This window comes from Aotus nancymaae, unplaced genomic scaffold, assembly GCF_030222135.1.
Source record: "Aotus nancymaae isolate 86718 unplaced genomic scaffold, 86718_ANA_hifiasm-v0.15.2.pri h1tg000041l, whole genome shotgun sequence".
Classification (NCBI taxonomy): Eukaryota; Metazoa; Chordata; class Mammalia; order Primates; family Aotidae; genus Aotus; species Aotus nancymaae.
Genome location: NW_026988455.1, coordinates 42615765 through 42639703, shown reverse-complemented (window position 1 = coordinate 42639703; position 23939 = coordinate 42615765). Strand labels below are relative to the sequence as shown.

The following is a 23939-nucleotide window of genomic DNA, read 5'->3' as shown; positions in this document are numbered from 1 at the left end:
TCACATCTGTGAAGTTATAAAATATAGGGTCAGCATCATTAATCTCAACACAAGTTGGTATCTGAACTCAAATGTAACCAACAGAGCCAATTTGCAGGGCCCGGTGAAAAATAAAATGCAAAGCCCCTTGTTCGAGAATTTTTTTAATTTCAAGACAGTGACGACAGAGCAATAAACCCAGCACAGACCCTTCTGAACAAGGGCCTGTGTGACTGGATGGTTGCATACCCATGATGATAGTGATAAATATTCATTGTGGTTCTTGGAACTAAAGAGTAGAGTTTGGAGTAACATACAGAATATCTTTCGTGGATACTACTTCCTGGGAGTCACCATAACGCTCTTTTGATATAAAGTAAGCAAAAACCGAGACCCAAAAATCCTCTAGAAAATATCCTCGCCTTTAAAATTCTAAATGACTCATTTGTCATCATTGTAGAGGGCGGAGAACAGTTTCTCGGCTAATCATGACCCATGCTTGTTGTGAGGTTAGAACCGCCAAAGTTTCGTCTTAGAACTCTTTCCTCTCTGACTATATAAACCAGAGAAGGAGAACGCCGAGCTTAATGAATTAATTACCATTGTGTCTCCTGATGGAGATTAGAAAGTTAATTCTGTTTCTTTTTGTCTTTCTTATCGGAATGTGGAAATATAAATCTATTCTGTATAAGGCTGGATTCAGTTTACCAAAATAAACCTGAAGCCTTTGAATTTAGAGGGCCCAGGTGGAGAGATTCTGTTCATTATCTGTACTCCTGCCTCCAGCCTGTGCTGTAGACTCCAAATGGATAAAAGCTCTTACAGAGGGGTTGTATTACCATGGAGTACAATATCTGTCAGATTTGGATAGAGGTGAACACAGTGGAGGAGAATAAAGAGAGAGCTGATTTCTGTCTCAGTGAGCACAACGAAAGGCAGATGAGCCTGTCAGGACAGAAGTGGACCCCAAAGCCTTGTTCCCGCAGACTTTGCTGGTTGACTGCTCTTTACATTAATCTGGAATCATGGTGCACCGTTTCTCTTTCCATGTTGTGGTATTCTCTTCACATTCTCTTCCTTGCTCCTCAATGCCAAATGTGTGGCTTTTCAGAAATGAAATATTGAAGAATTTAAAGCAAGAATACTGTAGCAACCTGTGAGATGCATGGAGAATCATAAGCTGTTGAAAAACTAGGATTGGGATTGGTTGCTGGGCATAAATTTTGTGTGTACATCCAAAGAATAATGCCATGCTCTGGGACAGAATATAGGGAATATATGTGAACTTATGAATTATGTTGAGTAGAAAATATATTATAGTCATTTGACATCAAGAGACAATAAACACATAAATGTTGACCAGCCTGGCCAACATGTTGAAACGCTGTCTGCGCTAAAAATACAAGAATTGGCCAGGTGTGGTGGTGGGCGCCTGTAATCCAAGCTACTTGGGAGGCTGAGGAAGGAAAATCGCTTGAACCTGGGAGGCGGAGGTTGCACTGAGCTGAGATCGTGCCACTGCACTCCAGCCTGGGTGTGTGCAAGATGCTCTAGCGAGACTCCATCTCAAAAATAAAAACAACAAAAACAAACAAAAAACACATAAATAGTAACAAAGCAATGAAAAAGTGGCAATAACATGACACTTAACTGGAGCTATTTGGCTAAGTGCCTTTTTTTCCATTTATTGTACTTCTTGCTCTCCCTTAAAAAAAAAAAAAGTTGAAAGTTTATGGCCCTGCCAGGTGCGGTGGCTCACACCTCTAATCCCAGCAATTTTGGAGGCAGAGATGGGGGAATCACTCCAGTGCAGGAGTTCAAGATCAACCTGAGCAACAGTAAAACCTCATCTCGGGATGGGTGCGGTGGCTCACACCTATAATCCCGGCACTTTGGGAGGACAAGGCGGGCAAACCACTTGAGGTCAGGAGTTTGAGATCAGCTTGGCCAACGTGACGAAACCCCATCTCTACAAAAAATATAAAAATTAACAGGGTGTAGTGGCAGGTGCCTGTAATCCAAGCTACTTAAGAGGCTGAGGCAGGAGCTTGAACCTGGGAGTGGGAGGTTGCAGTGAGCTGAGATCATGCCACTGCCCTCCAACCTGGGCGACAGAGTAAGACTGAGTCTCAATAAAAAAAAAATTAAAAAGGGAAAAGAAAAAAAAACCCTCTACTAAAAATTAAAAAAAAAAAAAAAGGCATGGTGGTGCATGCTTGTAGTCTCAGTTACTTGGAAGGCCTCTTCTCCTACTTTAAAAGTAATGTCCGTTAATGAGTAGCAAAGAAGAGCAGCTTGGTGTAGCAAGCCTGTGAGGCTACGGAGCCACGCAGACCTTTACTTGAATATGGACTCCAATGCTTACCTTGGAGCAGTGGCAGAAACCTCTGCATTTCTTTTTTTTCTTTTTTTTGAGATGGAGTCTCACTCTGTTGCCTAGGCTAGACTGCAGTGGCCCGATTTTGGCTCACTGCAACCTCCCCTGCCCAGGTTCAAGCGATTCTCCTGCCTCATCCTCCCTAGTAGCTGGGATTACAGGTGCCTGCCACCACGCACAGCTAATTTTTGTAGTTTTCAGTAGAGACAGGTTTTCACCATGTTGGCCAGGCTGATCTTGAACTCCTGGCTTTGTGATCCACCCACCTCGGTCTCCCAAAGTGCTGGGATTACAGGCATGAGTCACTGCACCCTGCCAACACCTCTGTGTTTCTATCCCCACATCTATAAAGTGTCTGCTTTGCGGGTTACTGTGGGGATTAAGTGAGATAACGCCTGCTCTGAAAAGTGCAGTCCCCACCCATCCTTTTTTGAGCAAGTAGTCTCAAAATATTTTTATATTAATATATTGATTTCAGCATTGGTGGAAGTACCAGACTTCATGCTCAGCAAGTTACGTGTACCGTTTAAACATTACAACAACTATGTAAGTCCTGGTATTTCCATTTGGCAGACGAGGTTAATTATGCTCACAGAAGCTAAGTCACTAGTCTATTCAAAGGCACACAGTGAGTAAATGATTTAAAGGCACACAGTGAGTAAATGGCAGCACTGAGATTTGAACCCCAGTTACTACATTTCAGAGCCTGAGACCTGGGGTACTGACTGCCTTCTTGTTGAATTTCTGTATCTGACCTTCATATCTTCTTTGGGGTGGATCAAATTTTTCTTCTTATTCTTTTTAAGATATATTTTCTACTTTTGAGTTGATACTAGTTTTATCACCTCAAATGTTTTGCCAAGCAAAATAGATAAGAATAACCTATTTAATACTGATACCAAGTTTTTTCTGTATAAAACGTTTCCTGTGAGTTCCCATCTTAGGACTCTTAATTCTGTAGCTGTTTTCTGGCATTTTGGCAACCTTATCTATAAATTCATTGACTCCTTAAATCATATTTGAGATTGCCAAGCATTTTAAATCCATGCTGTAAACCTTCTCATTTTCACACTTTACCTGTCTGTTGGGTTTCTTTTTTTCTGTAGTAAAGTATTCCCTCTTAATCAGTCATAGAATGTAGAGTAGTGGAATTCCAAATTTTCTGTCCAGTTTCTCTTCTTCACATGGAAATGGAATAATGAAAAATAATATTGAATTGATCAGGCCTTGTGTAAGAGGCTGACTCCAGTTTTTGATGTTCGACTTTTGACGGTTTTAAAGCCTCACCTGTTTCCCATGCTTATGCCCCACAGTTGGGAGAGCTGGGTACTCCCTCCTTGAGCACCAGCCAGAAGGTAAACCTCACAAGCCCCTGCTCATAGCAAGAAATGTCGCCCAGGCCCCACCCTCTAACCACAGTAAAAACCCGAGGTGGTTTCCTTTCCTTGCTCTCTCAAGCCATTGTGGACACACTTGGGAGGCCTGCCCTGCCTGCTGTCCTCAGAAAATTCCCTATGTAAGGAACAAAGCTTGTTCTCTTCTCAGTGTCTGTGTGTGGCATCATCTTAACATCTGAACCAAATTTGGGACGGAGAGTCTATCCTCCTTCTGGAGTATCTGCAACCCCTGAGATGGAAGGAGGTCTTGGTCTCTCTCCTTCGTGGCCTGCCATATGAGTGCTGACTCCAACTCTAATGCATGGTGTCCAGAAATTGGTTCAACCAAGAAATTGGTTCTTTCCTTTCCTTTTCTTTTCTCTCGCTCTTTCTTTCTTTCTTTTCTTTCTCCTTTCATCTTTCTTCTTTTCTTTCATCTTTCTTTCTTTACTCTCTTTCTTTTCTCTCTCTTTCTTTCTTCTCTTTCTCTTTTTGACAGGGTCTCTGTCACACAGGCTGGAGTGCCGTGGCACCATCACAGCTCACTTCAGCCTCAGCCTTTCAGTCTCAAGCCATCCTCCCACCTTAGCCTCCAGAGTAGCTGTGACTACAGATGAGCACCACTATGCCTGGCTAATTAAAAAAAATTTTTTTTTTGTAGAGACAGAGTTTCACCATGTTGCTCAGACTGGTCTTAAACACCTGAGCTCAAGCCATCTGCCCTTCTCAGCCTCCCAAAGGGCTGGGATTACAGATATGAGCCACCACACCAGCACAGCTCTGCTTGTCTAATGGTGACCTGAAATTCTCTTGAGCTCAGTCCACTTCCCAAGTTTTTATTTCCCTCCCCTCCCCTCCCCTCCCCTTCCCTCCCCTTCCCTCCCCTTCCCTTCTTGGACACACTTGAGGGGGCCTGCCCTGCTGTCCCCAGAAAACTCATTATGAAAGGAACAAACATTGCTCTCTCCTCAGTGTATGTGTGTGGCATCATCTTGACATCTGAACCCACATTTTTGGCAGAGGGTCTATCCTGCTCCTGCAGAGGGTCTGCAACCCCTGGCATGGAAGGAAGTCTTGGTCTCTCTCCTTCGTGGGCTGCCTTATGAGTGCTGCCTCCAACTCCAACACATGGTGTCCAGCCTGGGCAACAGTGCAAGACCCCGTCTCAACAGATAAAAAGAAACCAAGAACCTAGAGTAAACAAACTGCCATAATTGTATAATGTTGTGTGCTGCGCGAGCCCAGAAGACTAAGTGACTGAATCTTTGTTCTAAAAAAATATTATTTTTTATGGAATTATTGATTATTGGGGGAAAAAAAGAAAAAGTAAAAAATAAAATAAAATAAAACATTTAAAAATTATTATTATTTTTGAGACAGAGTTTTGCTCTTCTCGCCCAGGCTGGAGAGCAATGGCGAAATCTTGGCTCACTGCAACCTCTGCCTCCTGAGTTCAAGTGATTCTCCAGGCTCAGTCTCCCGAGTAGCTGGGATTACAGACTCCTGTCACCATGCCCAGCTAAATTTTTTTTTTTGCGTTTTTAGTAGAGACAGTGTTTCACCATGTTGGTCAGGCTGGTCTTGAACTCCTGATCTCAGGTGATCCACCCTCCTCAGTCTCCCAAAGTGCTGGGATTACAGGTGTGAGCCACCGCACCTGGCCCTTTATTCTAAAAATTAATAGATTTAGTCATTCCACAGTGTATCCATATTTCAAAACATCATGTTGTATACACTATTAATATGTACATTTTATTTGCCAGTTGAAAGATAATAATTAGCAAAATAGAAAAAACAGTTTTAATCTCTCGTGATTAATATCAGTGATTCATTATCTGAGTAAATGCATATAATCCTTTGAACTTTCTATGTCATTTCTCTTAGGTATAACAGTTTCTCGTGAAAAGCTCTATGACTTACTTACTCTCTCCTACTCCCACCTCACTGTATCTTGTTATCTCCAGAAGATGGAGAGGCTCATGCTAACTTTTTACAATGAGCAACATTGTCTACTTAGTATAGTTCCCCAAAATGTGTTGGATTTATTTTTTCCTTATATTCATGTATACATTATTATCATTAAGATTGCAAATTGTTTTTGTTCTCTATGTAGGATCTTAAAAAAAAAATTCTTTTTTGGCCAAGTGTGATTGCTCTCACCTGTAATCCCAGCACTTTGGGAGGCCGAGGTGGGTGGATCCACAAGGTCAAGAGATCGAGACCATCCTGGCCAACATGATGAAACCTCATCTCTACTAAATATGCAAAAAGTAGCTGGGCATGGTGGCACACACTTGTAGTCCCAGCTACTCAGGAGGCTAAGGCAGGACAATTGCTTGAACCCAGGAGGTGGAGGTTGCAGTGAGCTGAGATAGCGCCACTGCACTCCAGCCTGGTGACAGAGCAAGACTCCGTCTCACAAAAAAAAAAAAAAAAAAAAAAATTTTTTTTTTTTGAAGACTGCAAATTGTATTGGAGTGGAGTTAGAGTGAAGAAAGGCAAAGCACTAGGAAAGTTAAATAAATGCCAGTTTCAAAAGTAAAGTTTAGTTTCATTCAAAAATGCCTTTTGGAGTACGTATAAAAATTTCAGATGTTCAAATTGGAAGACACTTAAAAAGCAAGTATTTAAATGTTGAGACATTCCATCATAGGATTCTGAAGAGAAGCAAATACAAATGATAAATTTTGATAATAAAAATAAACATAAAAGAAACGTGCATAAAAGTTGGTTTGTTCAGGTAAATTACTTGGAGGTCATTTGGCATTTCAATGGGTGGTGATAACATATGCCCAAAGCTGATTGCCTTAACACCAACATAGAAACACAGAAGGTGATTGCAAGCTTTTAAAAAGTCACTTTGATTTCTATAGAAAAAGAAAACATTTTTAGCCATTATCCAAGGCACTTAGGAACAACAAATTGCTCATCAATGTGGCTCTCAACTCAGAAAGATGGAGAAACAAGTCATTTAAAATGCACTTATCCGTGGCTCCTCTAAAAATGCGGAGGGTAGTTATAATCTTGGACAACATAAAACACGATATAATGAAATTACTAAATACATCCTAGAAAATAAAACAAAACAAAAAATCTTGAAGAAGCTACAATTTAGCACATCCTCTATGGGAAGATCCCTGTCTATTTTAGAATGATTCTGATTTGTCAAATGGATTTAAATATGCAAAATAGTGAAGAATGGCCTGGGCAGGGGTATAAAATCCCTAGGAGCAGTTAAGGAAAAAAGACTCCTCAGAGAAGAGGCTCCAAAACTGGAGGGTCTGCAGGTGAGTTAGGAAGGGCTAGAATCCGGCTGCCTTAGCAGAAGAGAAATTCTGCAACACTGGATGGTTCACAGCTAGTGAAAATGCAAAGATAAAAGACTTTAAGGCTTTTCCTAGGATGAACAGAAAGGAAGCTTGCTCTAACATTGGGCAAATATGGCTGTTTAGAGGTGGCATCAGAAGAAAACCTGCATATCTAAGTCTCCACAAAGTTTGGTTTTCTGCCTGAGATAGCCTGAGAACGAGATAAAGGTCTTGCTCAGAATAAGCCAATCAAGTTGGGTTTGGTGGTGATTAACAGCACTCAAACACAGTAGAGAGGTACCACTTGTACTTCAGTGGCTCCGGCCCCTGATGTCCTCTTCTCATGTATACTGCTTTGTTTAAGAGTTACTTGCGTTTAATAAAGATTTTTTACTGCCCAGATGTGGTGGCTCACACTTATAATCCAGCACTTTGGGAGGCTGAGGTGGGTGAATCACTTGAGGTCAGCAGTTGAGACCAGCCTGGACAACCTGGACAACATGGTGAAACCCCATCTTTACTAAAAATACACACACAAAAAAAAGCGGGGTGTGGTGATACGTGCCTGTAATCACAGCTACTCAGGAGGCTGAGGCATGAGAATCACTTGAACCCAGGACGTGGAGGTTGCAGTGAGTAGAGATTGCACCACTGCACTTCAGCCTGGGCAACAGAGCAAGCCTCCATCTCAGGAAAAAAAAAAAAAAAAAAAGATTTTTTACTTTAGAAAAAGCATAATGGAATGAATGGTGTGCTAGATTTGCCCTCCAATGCCTTAAGCTCAGCATAACGCTGATTTTTGCAGCCAAAGCTGGCCACGTTGCAGAGTCTCTACCAAAATACTCATTACCATAGGGGAAAGGAGAAAAAAGTATTATTTCTACAGAAGCTCTACCTAAGGGACTCTACATCCCTGTTTCTGGGGATGACTTTTGCAGTGTTAAACAGCATACGTGCCGTTAGTATGGACCATCTTACCTACCTACAGGCAAATGAGAAGGTGAAGACAGCCACACTTCACCAGAATCCTTGCATTACAAAAGAATCACAGGGTCTTCTCAGATGTTTATCTATAAATCACGAAATAGGGGACGCTAATAACACACACAAAAAGTATCCTACAGTAGTGCTGATTAAATATCAATCAGTACAGAAGCAAAAAACAAAAACAAAAATCAATCAGAACTTAGAACAAAAGCAAATACGAAATAATTATTTTAAAATGGAGATAAGCAACCTAAAAGCTTAACCGTATAAACATATTAATTGCCAACGTGATGGCTCCTAACTGACAGGCAGGCAGAGAATACAGAAGGAAACATACAATCTTAGCCGTGCCAGGGTTTGTGAACCCAAAACTATTACAGAATCCATAGGGAATTAAGAAATGTGATGGAAATGGAGATTTCTTTATTTTTATTAAGAGACAGGGTCTCGTTAGGTTGCCCAGGCTGGTCTTAAACTCATGAACTCAAGTGATACTCCTGCCTCAGCCTCCCAAAGTGCTGGGATTACAGGCATGAGCCACCATGCCTGGTTGAGATTTCAAAAAGTAAGCCTTCAAAAGACATATTGTGTACTTAAAAAAATGTGGTTCAATGAGCAACATCTTTCTTAACTTTGTTTTCATTTCTGGGAAGCAGAAACTTTCTTCTTTTTAAAGCTGGCCTTCAAGAAACACTTATATAATAGATTGCTGAGAGCTGTGGTTGTTGTTTGTTGTTGTGGTTGTTGTTTGTTGTTGTTGTTTTCTGCAAAGGACCAGACATGTTTTAAGCTTTGAGGACCAGAAAGTAGTGTGTGTGACTATAGCCATGGGCAGTAAGTATGTAAGGGGAGCTGCATTCCAGTAAAACTTTGTGAACCCTGAAATTCGAATTCCATGTAATCTTCATATATTTGATAAATATCTTTTTATTTCTTCAACCATTTAAAAATGTAAAAAACATTCTTGGCTCACTAGCCCTACAGAAACAGACTGTGGGCCAGATTTCACTAGGGGCTGTAGTCTGCAGACACCAACACTCATTCGTATAAGCAAAGACCGGTGTAAGAAAACTGGACCCACTCAAGAAAGAGAAAATGGGTTGAAACTGTTATTATGGCTGGGTGCGGTGGCTCATGCCTGCAATCCCAGCACTTTGGGAGGCCGAGGCGGGTGGATCACAAGGTCAAGAGATCGAGACCATCCTGGCCAATGTGGTGAAACCCCGTCTCTACTAAAAATACAAAAATTAGCTGAGTGTGGTGGCACCCACCTGTGGTCCCAGCTACTCGGGAGGCTGAGGCAGAAGAATCGCTTGAACCCAGGAGGCAGAGGTTGCAGTGAGCCGAGATTGTGCCACTGCACTCCAGCCTGGCAACAGAGCAAGACTCCGTCTCAAAAAAAAAGAAAAGAAAAGAAACTGTTATTATTCATTGAGAGCCATATTCACTCTGAATGTGAGAAATGAAAAGAAAAAATATTTGTTGAAAACCTAGTGTTTCAAAACCATTAGCCTAGTGTAGGGGCATGGAGCTAACGGTTTACGTATTTTATTGATGTACTCTTCACAAGGATGCTATGGGATATTACACATATATCCACACAAACTGAGGCTCAGAGAAAGTAACTTGCTTGAACCTGGAACCCAGCTAGGATTTGAGCAGGGGTCATGATATGATTTGGATTTGTGTCCCCACCCAAGTCTCATGTTGAATTGTAATTCCCAGTGTAGGAGGTGAGGCCTGGTGGGAAGGATCACAGGGGTGGATCCTTCAAGAATGGTTTAGCATCATTCCCTCCATGGTGTTCTCGTGATGGTGAGTGAGTTCTCATGAGATCTGGTTGTTTTAAAGTGTGTAGTTGACCAGCTGTGGTGGCTTTTGCCTGTAATCTCAACACTTTAGAAGGTGGGCGGGTCACACCTGAGGTCAGGAGTTCAAGACCAGCCTGGCCAACATAGCAAAACCCCGTCTCTATTAAAAACATAAAACTTAGCCGCGTGTAGTGGTGGGCACCTGTAATCCCAACTATTTGGGAAGCTGAGGCAGGAGAATCACTTGAACCCAGGATGCAGAGGTTGCAGTGAGCCAAGACTGTGCCATTGCACTCCAGCCTGGGCAAGAAGAACGAAACTTCTTCTCAAAAAAAAAAAAAGGTGTAGCACCTCTCCCCTCTTTCTGGAGTGTGCTCTGGCCATGTGATGTGCCTGCTCCCCTCTGTCTTCCACCATGACTGAAAGTTTTCTGGCCAGGCGCAGTGGCTCACACCTGTAATTCCAGCACTTTGGGAGGCTGAGGTGGGCAGATCACCTGAGGTCAGTAATTCAAGACCAGCCTAGCCAACATGGCGAAACCCTGTCTCTACTAAAAGATACAAAACTTAGCCAGATGTAGAGACAAGTGCCTATAACCCAGCTGCTTGGGAGGCTGAGACAGGAGAATTGCTTGAACCTGGGAAGTGGAGGTATCAGTGAGCCATGATTGAGCCACTGTACTCCAGCCCTGGCAACAGAGCGAGACTCTGTAAATAAATAAATAAATAAATTTTTTAAAAAGTTTCTGAGCAGATGCCAGCACCATTCTTCCTGTACGGCCTGCAGAACCATGAGCCAATTATACCTCTTCTTTATAAATTACCCAGTATCCGGTATTTCTTTATAGCAATGCAATGTGAGAATGGCCTAACACAGGTTGGTCTTTTGAGAAAACCCTAAATGACACCACTTGTCTTAGAAAGAATTGAGTTTGTAGTGAAAAGCAGGAGAAAAAACTGCACTCAACTCTTCACTTGAGTTGAAACTCAGGAAGCAACTGTTTCATTGCCAAGGCGAACAGAGAACATGAACTAGAGAACAGATGAGAGATATCAAGAATTCACTGCTCTGCCAGGCCAGCATCCACAGAGGCCACCCCAAATCAGCCCAAACCAACTTCTGAGTGTGACCCCACAGTTGGGCAAGTTAACCCTCATTCAAGAGCTAGGGCTTCATGATGGGGTTCTAAAATATGGCATTTATGCGTGACTGTATTCGTATTGCAGAATAAATAAGTAAACAAACTAAAATATAGTATTTAGATTGGCTTCTGGGGATTTCCTTTCTGTCCCCCCTCTTTTTACAAGTGTAATATAAACTCCTTTTGTAGAAACCTTAGCATAATATAGAAAAGGAGTATACATTTAAAATTATCCCTACTCTCATGTGTCAAGATAATCACAGTTAACATTCTTGTGTAGTAAGTGTCCTTTAAATTCTTCTAGCCTTTTTTTTTTTCTGAACACATATACATGTTTTAAAGTGAGACTATACTGGGTAAGCTGCTTTTTATAGAAATACATTGTGAACATATTTCTATGTCATTTCCCAAAGTCTGATTTTCATATTGTCTCTAAAAACAAACAAACTAGGGCAAAATGACTATAGTCAAATAAGTTTGTGCAGTTTGCATGCTGTGTCAGCCCCTGGGATATGAATGATGCATACTGGATCATAACAAAGACTCTGCAAAGAAATCCAGTAGAGAAACTTGGTTCGCCTCTCCTGGGTATCCCACACTTATCTAATCATGGGATCCTCCTATAAGGCAACACTTACAAAATTAATGTTCTACAGAATATCCTTGGTAAAAAGCTATTCTATATCATTTGTAATGGATGCATACTATTCTACTGGTATTTACTTATTTATTTCAGACAGTTTCTCACTCTGTCACCCAGACTGGAGTGCAGTGGGAGGATCTCTACTCACTGTAACCTCCACCTCCCAGGTTCAAGCAATTCTCCTTCCTCAGCCTCCCAAGTAGCTGGGATTACAGGAGCATGCCACCACACCCAGCTAATTTTTGTACTTTTAGTATAGATGGGGTTTCACCAAGTTGGCCAGGCTGGTCTCAAACTCCTGATCTCAGCTGATCCACCCACCTCGGCCTCCCAAAGTGCTGAGATTACAGGTGTGAGCCATCGCGCCTCGCCCCTGCTGTTATTTAAACCATCCATGAGAGTTGAACATTGATACTGTTTTCAAATTTTCACTATTATAAAAAATGCTACCATGTATTTTTTTTGTAGCTAAATCTTTGCAGACTTTCATGATAATTCCTTGGGCATGCAATTGCTTTGAAAGGTAGACTAACATTTGTGTAGTTTTTATTTTTTATTTTTTATTTATTTTTATTTTTTTTGAGACGGAGTTTTGCTCGTTACCTAGGCTGGAGTGCAATGGCGCGATCTCGGCTCACCGCAACCTCTGCCTCCTGGGTTCAGACAATTCTCCTGCCTCAGCCTCCTGAGTAGCTGGGATTACAGGCACGTGCCACCATGCCCAGCTAATTTTTTGTGTTAGTAGAGACGGGGTTTCACCATGTTGACCAGGATGGTCTCGATCTCTTGACCTCGTGATCCACCCGCCTCGGCCTCCCAAAGTGCTGGGATTACAGGCTTGAGCCACCGCGCCTGGCCCTTGTGTAGTTTTTAAATCCTTATGGCCCAATTGTCTCCTAGAAAAGTTGTGCCAACTTGGATCCCCACTAGCAATATGTCCTTTTCCCCCAGTTCTTAACCAAAAGGGTGCTTTATATTTTTTAATCTGTACCAGCATAGGCAAATAACAGTACCTCACTATTTTATAATACATTTCTTTGAAAGTATGGCAAATATTTAAGAAAAGTTTATTGGCTGTTTTTATTGCTTATTTTATAAAGTGTCAATTTATGTAATATGCCAGATTTTTCTAAATATGTGTTCATTTTTTTCACAGTGACTTATAATTTATGTTATAAAGATATTAATCCTATTAATGTGCATTTTTCCATATCCATACTTTTAAACGTTGTTTAGGCTAATATTTCATTTATAATAGTTTCACATCTTTAATAGTTTCCACCTGTAGTTTTGTGCAAAGCATGATTTATGAATCATGATTTATTAATCTTCACTTATATTTTATCATTTTACTTACGTCTTTAATGTATATAGAATTTATTTGGGTATATAGTGTCATAATTTGAATTCTTCCTAGATAACATTTTGTCTAAACAAAATTTAGTAGATAATTCATATATTTCCCCACTGATTTGTGATGTTACTCTTTTTTTTTTCTTTAGATAGGGTTTCACTTGTTGCCCAGGATGGAGTGGAGTAGCTCTGTTATAGCTCACTGCAGCCACAAACTCCTGAGTTTAAATTATCCTCCCAACCTCAGCCTCCTGAGCAGCTGAGACTACAGGTGCATGCCACCAAACCCACTTTGCTGCCCAGACTGGTCTTGAACTCCTGGCTTCAAGCCATCCTCCCACCTCAGCCTCCCAAAGTGCTGGGAGTACAGGCATGAGCCACTGCACCTGGCCACCACTCTTATAAAATATATTACATTCTTATATAGTCTTATGTCTTCAAAATGGACTATAATTCTTTGGGGCACATTCCCCTAAGTTACTTTTCCTTTGTAAAATATTCTTGCCTATCCTTGTAGGTCAGAGTGAAACTATGAATCAAGAATGTTTTCCATTATTTTCTATGATCTATGTTCTAGCAGTTTTTTAAATTTTTATTTATTTATTTATATTTTTAGAGATTGGGTCTTGCTCTGTAGCCCAGGCTGGAATGCAGTGATGTGATCACAGCTCACTACAACCTCAAGCTCCTGGAGTTAAATGATCCTCCTATCTCAGCCTCCCAAGTAGATGGAACTACAGTCATGTGTCCATCTAATATTTTATTTTATTTTATTTTATTTTATTTTTGTAGAGACAGGATCCCACTTTGTTGCCCAGCCTGATTTCAAACTCCTAGCCTCAATTGATCCTCTCACCTCAGCCTCCCAAAGTGCTGGACTTACAGGTGTGAGACATTGCACTTGGCCTCTAATAGTTTAGAGAAATTATTGGTTCCTTAAAGATTTGAAAGATGTTGTCTATATCATTATCTGGGTGCTGAATTCTCTGTATTTGTCAATCAAAAAATTAGTTTTCAGTCTATGTAACTGTACTAACCATCAAAATTCTTTTCAGTTAAAAAAGTTTTCAGTCTATGCAACTGTACCACCCATCAAAACTCTTGTCAGTTTAAAAGTGATTTTCAGAGAGAGATCCAAGATGGCTGATGATTAGCAGCTCGGGCACGTACCTCCCAGTGAAAGCGCAAAGAACGAGAGGACGCCACACTTTCAGATGAATATTAGTTGCTCACGGACCACGAGATTCCCAGTGGAGGAGCTCCACGGGTCGCCAGGGCGACTCTTGTGGCCGGCGTGGCGGTTTTGCTGGTGCCTTAGCACGCCAGTTCTTGGTGCAGAGTCCGGATATTCCCGGGCAGAAAAGCACCATCAATCTTAACACCGCTGTTTTGGCCGGCTCAGTGGATCGCTCAGATTTCGGCGCAGGGAATCAACAAGTTGGACGTCAGAGACCCAGTTAGAAAGTCGGTAATTATAAAGACGACAGACGGACAAATATATAATGAAGGGAAGAAACCAGCGTAAAAAGGTAGAGAATACTCAAAATCAGAATGCCTCTCCCTCTACAGGGGATTGCAATTCCTCATCAGTAACGGAACAAGGCTTAATAGATTACACGGGTGTTCCAATAACAGAAGCAGGTTTCCAAACGTGGGTGATAAGAAACTTCTGTGAATTAAAAGAACTTATTCTAACCCAATGCAAAGAAACTAAGAACCTTGAAAAAAGGTTTGACGAAATGTTAATGAGAATGGACAATTTAGAGAAGAATATAAGTGAATTGATGGAGCTGAAAAACACAACACGAGAACTTCGCGAAGCATGCACAAGTTTAAACAGTCGAATTGATCAAGCAGAAGGAAGGATATCAGAAGTCGAGGACCAGCTCAGTGAAATGAAACGAGAAGACAAGAATGCAGAAAAAAGGATGAAAAGGAATGAGCAAAGTCTCCAGGAAATATGGGACTATGTGAAAAGACCTAATTTACGTTTGATAGGTGTACCTGAATGTGATGAAGAGAATGAATCCAAGTTGGAAAATACTCTTCAGGATATCATTCAGGAAAATTTTCCCAACCTGGCAAGGCAGGGTAATATTCAACTCCAGGTAATACAGAGAACACCACAAAGATATTCTTCAAGAAGACCAACCCCAAGGCACATAATTGCCAGATTTATTAGGGTTGAAATGAAGGAGAAAATACTAAGGGCAGCTAGAGAGAAAGTTCAGGTTACCCATAAAGGGAAACCTATCAGACTTACAGCAGATCTCTCAGCAGAAACCCTACAAGCCAGAAAAGAGTGGGGACCAATATTTAACATCCTTAAAGAAAAGAACTTTCAACCCAGAATTTCCTATCCAGCCAAACTAAGCTTTATGTGCGAAGGAAAAATTAAATCTTTTGCGAACAAACAAGTACTTAGAGAGTTCACCACCACCAGGCCTGCTTTACAAGAGCTTCTGAAAGAAGCACTATACATATAAAGGAACAACCAATATCAGCCTTTCCAAAAATATATCAAAAAGTAAAGAACTTTAACACAATAAAAAATTCACATCAACTAATGGGCAAAACAGCCAGCTAGCATCAAATGCTGGTATTAAACTTATATATATTTTAATTGGATAAAAAGCCAAAACCCATCGGTATGCTGCATCCGGGCCCATCTTACATGAAACAATACACAAAGACTCAGAGAGAAGGAGGAAGATTTACCAATTGAACAGAGAGTAAAAATAAACTAATAAACCAAAAGCAGGAGATGCAATTCTCACCTCTGATAAAGTAGACTTTAAAGCAACAAAGATCAAAAGAGGCGAGGAATGACATTACATAATGGCAAAAGGATCAATGCAACAAGAAGAGCTAACGATTCTATAGATCAATGAGATAGAAAATTAACAAGGATATTCAGAACTTGAACTCAGACCCGGAACAAGTAAACTTAATAAATATTTATAGTACTCTCCACTTCAAATACACAAAACATACATTACCACCTCACACCTATTCCAAAGGTGACTATATAATTGGAAGTAAATCACTCCTCAGTAATCGCATAGCATTTCATAGGTTTAAATTAAATATTGGTTGGCTGTTTGTTTGTTATCTTCTTCCCTTATTCCTTCCTGACTACATCATTAAGTATAATTATCAGTATAAAAGAGGTTTTCAATACCCATTACTAAATTGCATTCCAGCCTGGGCAAGAAAGCAATACTCCCATTCTCTCTCCCTCTTTCTTTTCCTTCTCCCTCCTCCCCATTCTCTCTCTCTCTTTCTCTTCCTTTTTTCTCCTTCCTATTCTCTCTCTCTCTTTCAAAAAAAAAAAAAAAAAAAAGTGATTTTCAGTCTATATAATTTTACCACCTACAAAAACTCTTCTAGAACAGTTTTAGAGTCATTTTATCAAGATGTCCAAAATTATTAGTTGATTTTATTTATAATTATGCCTCTCTTCTCATTCAGAATATATATTTAGATTTTCTCTTTTTCTTTCTGACATTGTCAAAAGTGTGTCTATTTTATTGGTCTTTTCAAAGAGCCACTTCTTGGTTTAATACGTTAATCTCATTTTATTTTCTCATACTTTTCCTAGATACTGTTCATTTTTGAGCATAAATTGATTCCTTGGCTTATTTTTATTTTTTCACAGATGATAATGAAGCTTACGAGGCTCTGAATTTTTCTGTAAGTACTGCTTTAGGTTATTGGGTATATTATGGCTATACTGTTTTTTCGATTGTTTTAAACTAATTACAATATGTGTTTTTCATTTGATCTAAAAATTATTTTAAGACAGTATTTTAATCTCTACTATTTTTGGTCTTTCAAAATTATCCTTTTGTTATTAATTGCTCACTTTATTGCCTAGTGACAATACATGCAGTCTTTTTTTAGAGACAGGGTCTCTCTCTGTCACTCAGGCTGAGTGCAGTGCACGATCACAGCTCATTGTAGCCTTGAACTCCTGGGCTCAGGCCACCCTCTTGCCTCAGCCTCTTGGGGAGCTGTGACTTTGCTTTTGATCCAAATTGAGACTCTAACTTTTAGTAAGGTCTGAGCGGCATGTGCATTCTATTTTCCTTCGTCTTTGTTTTTCTTGTGTCTCCTTTTCCCTTTTTTGTCGTATATAAATCAAGTCTGCAAACTGTGTAAGAATTGACTGTACTTCCTATTTATCGTGTTCACCTTACAGTTACTCCTCTCCCTCCCCAACCCGTTGTTTACTTCTGCGGTTCTAATAACATGGCTCTAATCAGTCACCAATAACTCAGATTCCTAAATTCGGGGATGATTCTCAGCACTGGTCTTACCATACTCCTCAATACAATTCAGCACAATTGACTAGCCCACCCTACCCCTCACTCCACAGCCTTGCGATTTTCTGGGTATCGTTTGTCCTGTTATTTCCTGAGCTACCTTTCTGCCTCCTCCTTCTCCTCCTCTTCGGTTCTAGGCTCTAACTACCTCTTCTCCCAGGTGATCTCATCCACTTCTTTGGCTCCAGTTACTATCAAATATGAATATGACATCCAAATTTCCAGTCCAGTCCACTTCTTTTGAGAGTTGAACAATGTAGTCTTTCTCTTAACATTCCCAGCTGACAGGCACTGCAACCTTAACATGTCCAGAGATGAATCCATGCCCTTTCCCTCATCCCTCCCCCATTTTCCCCCTTTCCTCCACCCTCACCACTCTGCAGTAATCTACCTGTTGCTCAGGCCATAGACTTGAGGGTGATTACTAGACTTTTTTATGCCTTACTCCCAGCATCCTAACATCACCAAGTCCAAATGACTCTGCCTCTGATGTATTTCTTGAAACCATTCACTTCTTTCCACCTCCACTGCTAACCACCAGGACTGGAAAACCATCATCATCTTTTGCCCAGAGAAATAGAAGTCTCTTGGCCAGTCTCCCAGCTTCCGCTCTGGTTCCTCTAAAATCCATCTTCCACTCTGCACTCAGAAAGAGCTTGCTGAAATACAAGTGGGATGATAGCACTCTTCTGCTTTAAAGCTTCTAACAGATGGTCCCTCCCCTTAGAATCAAAGTCAAACACTCATGTTAGAACCTGCAGTACATGGCCCTTGTGACCTGGGCACTGCCAACCACCCCAGCACTTCCCTTCCCTTCTCGTCCTGTATTCCAGCCATCCCACTGTCATGCTGTCCCTCCAAACGCTGGTTGCATTCCTGCCAAACTCCTTCCACACTCCCTACACATTTTCTGAAGCTACCTCCTTCTAGTGATCTAGGTCTCAGCTTAAATATGAAGACCTCCAGGGAGACCTTTCCTGACTACTCAGTCTGTAGTAGCTTTTCCCCACCCCCCAAGTCATAATCACACCACCCTATTCTATTCTCCTCACTATGCTTCTCCCTATCTGAGAGTACATGGATAATTTGTTTCCTTGCTATGTATTTCCCTCTACTAACAGAAACTCCCTGAACACAGGGACCTTGTGTATTTTTTCACCTTTGTATTCACGGTGACAACAGCGCCTGGCACTAATAGGTGTGCTCAACAAAATGGGGTCAAGTGAATGGTGCACTCCAGTAAATCCCTTGCTGCTGTGATGCAGGCATAGAAAGATGGAGGGTTGGATTCAGCAGGTCCAAATTTAAACACTGTCTGTGCCACTTATTAGATGTGCCTCTTGGCAAGTTAGTTATCCAATCCTCAATTTCCTCATCAGAAATATGGATATAATAATAATTATCTACTGTACAGAGCTGTTGTAAGGATTAAATGAGAAAAACCTAAACACCAAATACCATGACTAGTTTACAGTAAAAGATTAATAGCTAGTATATATCTGCATAAATCACACACACACACACACACACACACACACATTGATTCTTGTCTTTGCTTGGTGTTATTTTTCTACAGTCGAGTCAATGAAACCTCAACAACTTGTGTGTTCTTATTAATATCGTATATCAAGAGCACAAGATGAGCTTACAACTTCCTCTGATCAGTTCCTCGTGCACCCTGCACAGTTATGAGCTCTAAAAGCTTCTTAAAGTGATTTATCTCCCAAAATATAAACATTCCCCTCCAGTATAACACAGTGGTTTCAAGTGACCTCTATTCCATGTACTTCCTCAGAGGTCTGTGAATAGTAGATACACACAAGTCTATATAAATATTGCATGTGTTGAAAGGTACAGGGTAAAATGATCTTTGCACTCATCCCAAAATCTCGTGAACAAACGTTAAAGAAGTAACTTTCATTATGGTGAAATAGCCCCTTTTACAACACATAAAGGCTGGAACAATTCAGTCTTTATCATTTATTATTTTTATTTGGACAACATATATACATATGTACAAAATACCTACTGTCAGAATCCTCTTTTATAATTTCATTTGATTTACAAAAACAGGACAGCAAAATAACTTAGGTCACTAATACTGTACAAAAATAAAACTGATTAAACAGTTGTAAAGATCAGTATCTTACAGTGTTACAGATCATCTGTTGTGAAAGAACATCTCAATCTATCCAGAGTGATGAGTACTGTGCTAAATCTATCTGCAAACTGACAAACTAATCAGTTTCTGTAATTATAACTACCAAATAGAATTCTCAAAAGAAGCATGATGTGGAGCTAAACCTTAAAGCCAGGGCATCATTCCACAATGGTGAAGGGCTTTCTTCTTCCCTAACCAAGGAGAGGAGATATCTTAACTCTAAAACTATTAAATTTTCCAGAATATGACAACTACTTACAGTGTTAGATAAAACAACTTTTCTTTCTCTTTAAACACCTGCAATAGTCTTTCAAAAATTCAGTTTGGTTAAAAAAGTAAACAAAAATTACTATCCTGCATTTGGATTTTCATAAGTTAAATCCATGGTCTTTTTAATATAAAAAGTAATTTTTTCATAGTTTTAGTGTTCAACGAACTCTAGTAGTCCTATTTGAACCATATCTTGATATAGTAAATCTAATTAGAATGCTGGTTCCTGTTTTGTGACATTTTAAAACAGGATTTAATCACAAAGAATAAAAAGTCTTGCGTTTTTACGTTACATTACTATAACATATAAGAGAATATCAAATGTGTGTTTGTCAACAACTTGAAAAGGCAAGTAACAACTTTTTTGGGAAGTAAATTGTGCATTTCTTTAAAACAAGTTGCTGCATTTATATCCATCTAAGTGCTTGACAAAAGCCACATATAGATTTACTCCTGAAACTATAAAGATTGTCTTTCACTGACTTTGCTTTGTTTTCTTTCGTTTCTTTCTGTGAGGGAAAGATGACTTTTTACAAGTTAGCAAGTTGCTAGGCAACCCCAAACTCTTCACTCACTAAAAGGCAGCGTGCAGAGTATCATAAGCAGAACCATTCCATGAGCTTAGTAAGAAATAGGCAGCCTAACCTATTTCGTATGGAAGAACAGATGTCCTTAAAACTTATTTTGGACACAGAAATTAAAATTTGGTTTAAAATAAGTGTTTCAAAAATCTGAAACAGAGGTAGAAAGTGTTCTTTATTTTTCCTGACATGTTTTCTCGTGAGAAAACACTTTCCTTTTTATCCCATGGACTGCTCCCAGTCCCTAATGTTAAAAGCAGTTCTCTTTATAGAACTACTAATACAACTACGTTGGTTAAACAAAAAAACACCGTGCTAGTGATGGCTGTTGTATTGGAAGTTGGAGTCAGCCGTGACCCGCGCCCACTTCAGGAGCCCACTCTGATTCTGAATCAGAAGCGAGCGTGTGTCAGGTGGAATCGGTAGGCACCCTATGTTTACACAACACATTTTAGAGCACAAGTATAAACCAGAGTGTACCATAGCTCCCTGTTTTAAATATCAGATAAAATCATCAGAAAGTGTTACTTCCTAAGAAAAAAATGTAAACATTTCCCCCATGATCACTGCTGACTCCCCTCATTTGAGGTCTTTTCTTAACTCTGAAAACTCAGTTCACTTTTCTGGCCTCGTATAGGCCACAATTAAGTTTTCAGGTAAATGGCATATTACAGATGATGTAGTGGTTTCGGCCATTATAGACACCTAGATACAAGATAGATTAGTGGTGAGGCTATCAATGTAAAAGATACAGTGATGTGATTTCATTCGTAGTATTCCATTTTGCCTACGTTCTCCAAAAGGGATGATTTTGCAGAGCCTCCTCTGAAATCATCGTGGTATTTTCCCTTGGCATTCACTACTTACAGGGGTTGATTTTTCTTTTTCTATTTCAGCTCCCTTTCCTTCTACGTAACTCTTGCACCTGAGAGTGGGAGTTTTGTAGGAACACAGGAAGGACACCAACAAACCTTTTTCCCCAAAAAATAGCTGTTTCCAGATCTAGATACTGTTATGCACACATTCAAATAAAACCCAACAGAGTCAAAAGCCCTCTCCCCTAGTGGCACTATGATGCAATCAGATGATGGTAACTAAAAGCATAGGAAAATTTGGAAAAGTTAATAGAGTTAAAATCTGTTGGTTCTTTTTCTTTTGTGAAACACTACCCTCCTTCTCCTTCAGCGTCTGTTGTGTATATCCTGCCCTCACATCTCTGCCATGATTTCTTAGGGAAATGTATATACTGTAAAAATAAGCAGATTATAACATGGTGCCAAACAGAATGTCTGCTTCTATCCTCAAAGCATGTATTTAACTAACTTATTCATCCTCTGCATTAGAAAATAAAAGTGCAGCTTATGTTCAAAAAGTACAACTCATACAAAGCAAGGTTTAAAAGTTCTGTACTTAGTGTAACCTTTCAAAGGTTTGTCTTGATTAGTATAAATTCAGACTCTGCTTACCCATTGACTATAAGTAGCTGTTTTTTGTGTTCAAGTCTTTAGATGACAGATCATGCTGGAGTAGATGTGCTCTTGCTTGCATAAAGACAGCTGTGCTATGGCGGTTTTTTTTTTTAAATCTCAAAAGTTAACGTGATTCAAGAGAGTGGTTTTGCTAAACAAACTGAAGCACACTCGTCATTACATTAAAAGTTAAGAAAACAATTCTGAGAGACAGCAAGCATAAGGGCCCAGAATCACTGTGTGAGGCCACAGGTCAACTCACCCAGTCGGACATATGTACACCAGTGTTGAATCTTTAAAATTCTACCCCAGTCTTGGCCTTACCACCCCCCTCCCACCACCCACCCCTACCCTCCCCCCAAAAAAATAAAGGAGAAAAAAAAACAAACCCAAAAGCATTTGCCTTCCCTCCAACAGTCAGAGACGGGTTTAGAGAGTTGCCTCTTTAAGGGGACCAAGTGTTGTTTACTTTGATCTTAGGCTACAATGTGCTTTTTAAAAACAATGCAGGGAGAGGAAAATCAGAGTATTGATCAAAGAGCAGTGACTTCCTGTGCCGTCAGTGTGCCTCTTGTGGGGCTCAGTTTTCATGTGTCTATTTCCTGGGAGTCGTTTTGTCCTTTCGGGGTCCATCCCTCCCTGGCTTCCGCGGGCAGCACCTCACAAAGCGTTGGCCAGCGCCTTTTTCGATCGCTTGATCATGCTGGGGTGGAACTCGGTGTGCCGCCGGGCGTGCTTTGTGAGGTGGTCACTCCTCATGAAGCGCTTCTCACACAGCGGACAGCGGAACTGCTTTTCCCCAGTGTGGGTCCGGTAGTGGCGGGTCAGCTCGTCTGAGCGGGAGAACTTTTTAAGGCAGTCTGGCCACGTGCAGGGAAAGGGCCGCTCACCTAAGAGAAAGGAATCAGACAGGATACGGTTTAAAGAACCTGAAAACAATTCCAAAGGCCAGTCACGGTCAATAGACCCTACGACTCAAAGGGTAAAACCCTTGGAGATGCTTGTTACGTGTCCCCTTCCCCACAATCCCTATGTTGAAGCCTTAACCCCCAGCGCCCCTGCATTTGGAGTTAAGGCCTTTCAAGAGGCAACTGAGGTTAAACAAGGTCATGAGGGCAGGCCTTAATCCACGACTGTGGTCTTCATAAGAAGAGACAAGGACACAGTCATGTGAAGATTAGGGAAGACAGCGACAGAGCGACCATCTACAAGCCAAGGAGAGAGGCCTCCAATGAAACCAATCTGTACCCCGCCCCCACCTGGGACTCCCAATCTCCAGAACTGTGAGGACATAAGAGGTCTGTTGTTCCATACACCGAGTCTGTGGTCATGTGTCATGGCAGCCCCGGCTAATACAATGAGAAAGTTGCTAACATTTCTAAGCAAATGAGCTTGCCATTTGGTACCCAATAGGACCCTTGGAAATTATTTTTTTCTGGTTTTATTCCACACAATTGCTGGTTTCATAAATTCTTTCAAGAGTCAAAAGGCTGAGCCCCTTTGCTAAATGTCTTGGTGTCACAGGATGGAAGAGAACTGGCATTGGGTCTAACCAACTTCCCACCTGGAGTGAGCATTTCTCCCTGAGCTCCTGAGTGCAGGGGCCACTCAGCATCTGTTGGCCAAAAGACTAGTGACAGAGTCCCAAACCTGACAAGACAGCCTGGCTGTTCCTGAGCATCTCTCTCACAAACATTCTTTTGTTGATATAAAATCTGGCCGGGCGTGGGAGCTCACACCTGTAATCCCAGTACTTTGGGAGGCCCAGGCAGGTGAATCATGAGGTCAGGAGATTGAGACCATCCTCGCTAACACAGTGAAACCCCATCTATACTAAAAAAATACAAAAAATTAGCCAGGTGTGGTAGCAGGTGCCTGTAGTCCCAGCTACTTGGGAGGCTGAGGCAGGAGAATCGCTTGAACCTGGGAGGTGGAGATTGCAGTGAGCTGATATTGCACCACTGCACTCCAGCTTGGGCAGCAGAGTGAGACTCCATCTCAACAGAAAAAAAAAAATCTGCCTTCCTGCAAATGCCATACTTTAAGTCACATTGTCTTAAAGAAGTAAGTTTGTTCCCTCTGCCACATAATAATCCGTTAAATATCTGCAGACAGATACGTTTTTCTCTAATCTCTTCTCCAGACCAAACAATTCCAG

At 40.8% G+C, this 23939-nt stretch overlaps 1 protein-coding gene across 1 annotated transcript in view; it reads right to left on the bottom strand.

The window, feature by feature from the left end:
* Nucleotides 1-19265: 19265 nt before the first annotated feature.
* Nucleotides 19266-23939, bottom strand: part of KLF9 (KLF transcription factor 9) — a 30807-nt gene continuing 26133 nt past the window's right edge. Inside the window, exon 2 of the mRNA XM_012453902.3 lies at nt 19266-22671. Coding sequence (XP_012309325.1) covers nt 22442-22671 — 230 coding nt within the window. The 3' untranslated portion in view covers nt 19266-22441. The remainder of the gene's footprint in view (nt 22672-23939) is intronic.